At 26.6% G+C, this 4,409-nt stretch overlaps 1 protein-coding gene across 1 annotated transcript in view; it reads right to left on the bottom strand.

The window, feature by feature from the left end:
* Positions 1-1,106: 1,106 nt before the first annotated feature.
* The window catches only part of LOC129226673 (uncharacterized), a gene marked incomplete in the record, with an annotated part of 92,214 nt that continues 88,911 nt past the window's right edge, over positions 1,107-4,409 (bottom strand). The window contains 2 exon segments of the mRNA XM_054861304.1: positions 1,107-1,216; positions 2,232-2,285. Coding sequence (XP_054717279.1) covers positions 1,183-1,216; positions 2,232-2,285 — 88 coding nt within the window.

Below are 4,409 nucleotides of genomic sequence, written 5' to 3'. Positions count from 1 at the left end.
ATTTTTTGATCGTAAGAATTATCTGATATAGTAATATATTTAATTTTCATTACAATTATAAATAATATATTTTATAAGCTATATATTTTATAAGGTTCTTATATAATGTTATGTGTGAACTATCAACCTCTATGATCTTCAGAGATAACTTTTTTTAAACTGGAATAAGACTATTTGTGTAACTAAATAGTCAAAATACTACCAGATAGGTGACACTAAAATAGAGTAAATATTTCACCATTTCACTTTGTCATCCCACATTCCCCTACATGTATGTCCCTGGCGCTGAAACGAAACATTCTGAAGGTTTTAGATGAAGTGTTTTAAAATAGATTTTAGTTTCTATGAAACAAATCAAATGAAATATACTTTTATTTTAAGTAATTGCTTTAAAAATATAAACTTCTTAGAAAATGTCAGTAGAATTTGTCTGTATGTGTATAATTTCAATAATTTGTTTTTTATTTTCAAGAGTATGGGGGAAATTCAACACCTTGAAGGGGAAAAAAACCTTGTACACCAATCATTACTTTATATATTTGCACCCAAATCATTATTTTATTACACATAATTGTAAAATCTTAAAAGTAAGCTACCTTCCATGCTTGCTTTTTCTTTTCAAATGACAAAAATGAATATTGTAAAGTTTATAAACATTTTTCGCAAAAATATTTGTTATTAATCATGGTAGATTATTATTTAATGAATTTAAACAGCACTTTTTTTGAAGATCTATATTTTTATTGACGTAAGAATTATTGTTCAAAAAAAAAAAAAAAAAAAAAATTAGGATTATATCAACTTCTGAAAAATTACTTTTATTCGTAAATATTTTGATAAATCTTATGATTTTTAAAAAGTTTGAAGTAATTTAATTACAATTGTAGTTACAATTAAAAGTAGAAATTTAATGATAAAATGAGTTTTTTTTAAGTCTCACTTTCTTCAAAAAGGTTCGAATAGTTATATAAAAGGTAAAGCAAGAGAGAGAATACTAGAACATTTCTTTTTCTGTAAATTTTTGAGAACTGAAACTTTTACTGGTATTTTTAAGAAAATTAATATTACAAAGAAAATAAAAGTTTTAATTGTATAACTTATATACAGCTGCCACAAATGAGAAAACTGATATATATGTATATATACAAAATTTATGCAATTCAAGTTCTATAGACAGGAATTTCACATGGAGCCTTCACCTTGTTCATTTTCATTTCTAAAAGAAACAAAAATACATGTGAACAAGTTTGTTATTACCATGTAAAAATTATCAATCATCTAAATCAGCAATTTCCTTTCTTGTAAACTATTTAAACTTTTTTTGATTGATACATTGGTTTGCAAACATTTGTATAATGCTGATATTTTTGTAAAGGAATGAAAATGCATAGAGTTTGAAGTTTTGACTATCAATAACAACTTTTATGATTTGGAGCTTCAGCTAGTACTTAATAAGAAAATATTCTTATGTGACATACTCATGTTAGAAAGAGGAACACTGATATAGTAATGAACACTTTAACTCAAGTTTCTGGTGAAAAGAATCACAAAATAATAGTAAACAGGATTTGAAGGGGGACTTCAGCTCTGATTGTATGTGTATATAAAACAAAAAAAAATCACATATAAATGTAAATATTTAAATAAATATACATTCACTAATGAAATCTAACAAAACTAATATTTTATCTAAAAAACAATTCATAAAGCAGAAGAAAAGTTTAAGTTCAAGTCACTGCTGTAGTTGGGGAAGGGAGAATGGTGTTCCCCAAAATAGTTGGTTAGTATTTCTAACTGAAAAAAATACGGCAAATTTTTAAAAAAATTAGTTTTAAAGCAATTTTAAAATAAACAAATACCTGCTTTTTACATTCAAACTAGCTAAGTAATCTAAACTGCCTTACAAAAATCTGTCAACTATGTCGTCTACTGTATAAAAACTTCTCCCAAACCTTTATTTCCAACTGCAGCATTGGTTGAAGTAAATAATTGATTAGTTGCACTATATGAAGGAAAATATACATGCACTTTCAAGGAAAAAATATTTTATGTTAGTGACAAAACAGCATAATTTGCTTGCAACACATACCAGTTTTTGCATAATCACTTCATAAAGCAATATGCAGAATAGTGAGATTTAAAGCAAGAAATAATACAAGTAATTAAGTTTTTGTTAAAAAAGAAATGCTAGACTAAGCAGCAATTCTGTAGAAAAATTATTAATTTAATACCTGTGCTTATTCTTCTCAAACATCAATGAACGCCACATATCATTTAGTACGTTTCTGTGAAATTTTTAAATTTTTTAAAAAAGGTAGTTAAAAATTTAAATGCACATGTAGAAAATTTCATTCAATATTGCATATATGTACTGAAAAAAAATCCATAAGATGAAAATAATACACTTTCAATTCAGCTTTCATTTGTTTTTAAATATATAAGAAAATGAAACCAAACACAAATCAACTCTTTCAATAAATTATTTATAAAGATGTTGAGCAATGTAAAGTAAGATAAACAACGTTAGAAGATGCACAAATTTGCCGATTACAGCAGACACATGTTTCGGCGTTACAGGGAACGCCTTTTTCAATGCAAAAAATAATGAGCTTATGGATGAAACGACATCCGACAAAAGCTTTTGTTGGATGTCGTTTCATCCATAAGCTCATTATTTTAACAAAAGAATTTATTAAAGTAAAATAATTTTTAAATTGCATTTTAACAGGTCTACACGATGACTGAAATTAATAATTAAGACAGTGAGAAGCAAAAGGATGTAAGTGCCAAGAGTAAAAATTTGGAGATAATCAGTATGAATGGTAGAACCTCTCCTTTGTTTTAAAACAAGAGATGATGCAAATAGCTTTGGCGGGTGCTGCTATACAGTATAATTTTGAAAAAAAATTTAATGAAAGCCTATCTACAGGGCCAGTAGGGCACCAAACCTGTAGACAAAGTTTTAATTGAACTTCTATATTGCACTAATCACAAGTCTTGTAGTATCTAATATTTCAGTCTTGGAAAAAAAATTCCTGAAAAACTTAATTTCACTCGCAAATCCGAAACCACTCCAACTATAGTCTATATTTACACTATTAAATGTTATATTATAGATAATTTTGATATTTATGTCTTACTGCAATTGGCAAAGTTTGACAAAATCTTATAGTATATGATACCATATACTATATTACTTCTACTTTTTATAATGTATATAATATTGTAACATAAAATGCCACCAACTTGGCTGTGTTAAAATGCAAATACCAAAATATTTTATTGCTTCACTATATATCATGAGGACAGGGGGGCACAAAATAAATTTTGTGCCCAATGTCTTCAAAAATCTATGATTTGAACTTCAAACACATTTTACTCACACCTTCAAAAAGTGTACCTCTTACATCCCTTTGCTTCTCACTGCCTCAACTTATCAATACATTTGACGAAAATTTGGTGTAAGAGAAAAAATTTCTCAGGCGAGGGGACAAAAAAAAAAAAAAATTACCATATTTCAGTTATTAACATGCAAAAAAATATTGTAATCCCGGTATAATACTGAAACACAATCATCCCCGTTTTTCTGTTTATTACATTATTTGTTAAACCTCTACTATTCTGACTTTCATAGAAGAAATGTGCAATATCACATAATTGGTAACAACTAACATACAAGTATTTGCTATCTCAAATTTACCTATACAAAGAAATCCTGGAACAACAAACTTCAAGGGGCCGCAAAATTTGTTCATTGTAATAAAATTCAAGCGATGTAACAGAAATTTAATCAGGACTGAAAATTTATTTCGTTGAAACAGAAATTTCATTGTATTGGTATTTCTTGTAATGAGATTTCACTGTATTTCAAAAAAATATGTAATAAATTTCATGGTTTAAATAAATGAATATCTCATCATTTTTACATTAAATTTAATACTGATGATTTTCAAGTTTCTGATACTAGTTTAATGGGAAATCCTTATCATAAGTTAATATATGTCTTCCAATCACATTACGTTGAAATATTTCTCTTATATGGAGCAAAAATCCATACATTTATTAATTCAAAAATATTATGCAACTAAGTAACGAAATAAGGTCTATTTTAATTTATGTAACTCTTTGATCCTCATAAACTTAATTTACAGAATAAAAAATAATATGTGTATGGAAATGTTTTTGTAAATATGTTATTGGCTAGGCTATCAAAATGAAATTTACTTCCACTAATTGAAATAGTCACATATTACATATATCCAGGATTTGCATACATCATACTTAAAATCCTTTTTTTGATTTACAAACAACCAAAAAAAATTTTTTTTTTTTTTTTTTTTTTTTTTGCAACACACACACGCACATAATAGCTAAGCAGCTTCTTCATTTGTTCATAAACAAAAGAAAAT

Source organism: Uloborus diversus, chromosome 7, assembly GCF_026930045.1.
Source record: "Uloborus diversus isolate 005 chromosome 7, Udiv.v.3.1, whole genome shotgun sequence".
NCBI lineage: Eukaryota > Metazoa > Arthropoda > Arachnida > Araneae > Uloboridae > Uloborus > Uloborus diversus.
Note: the sequence above shows the minus strand (reverse complement) of the source record. Positions and strands in the feature narration are given on the sequence as shown.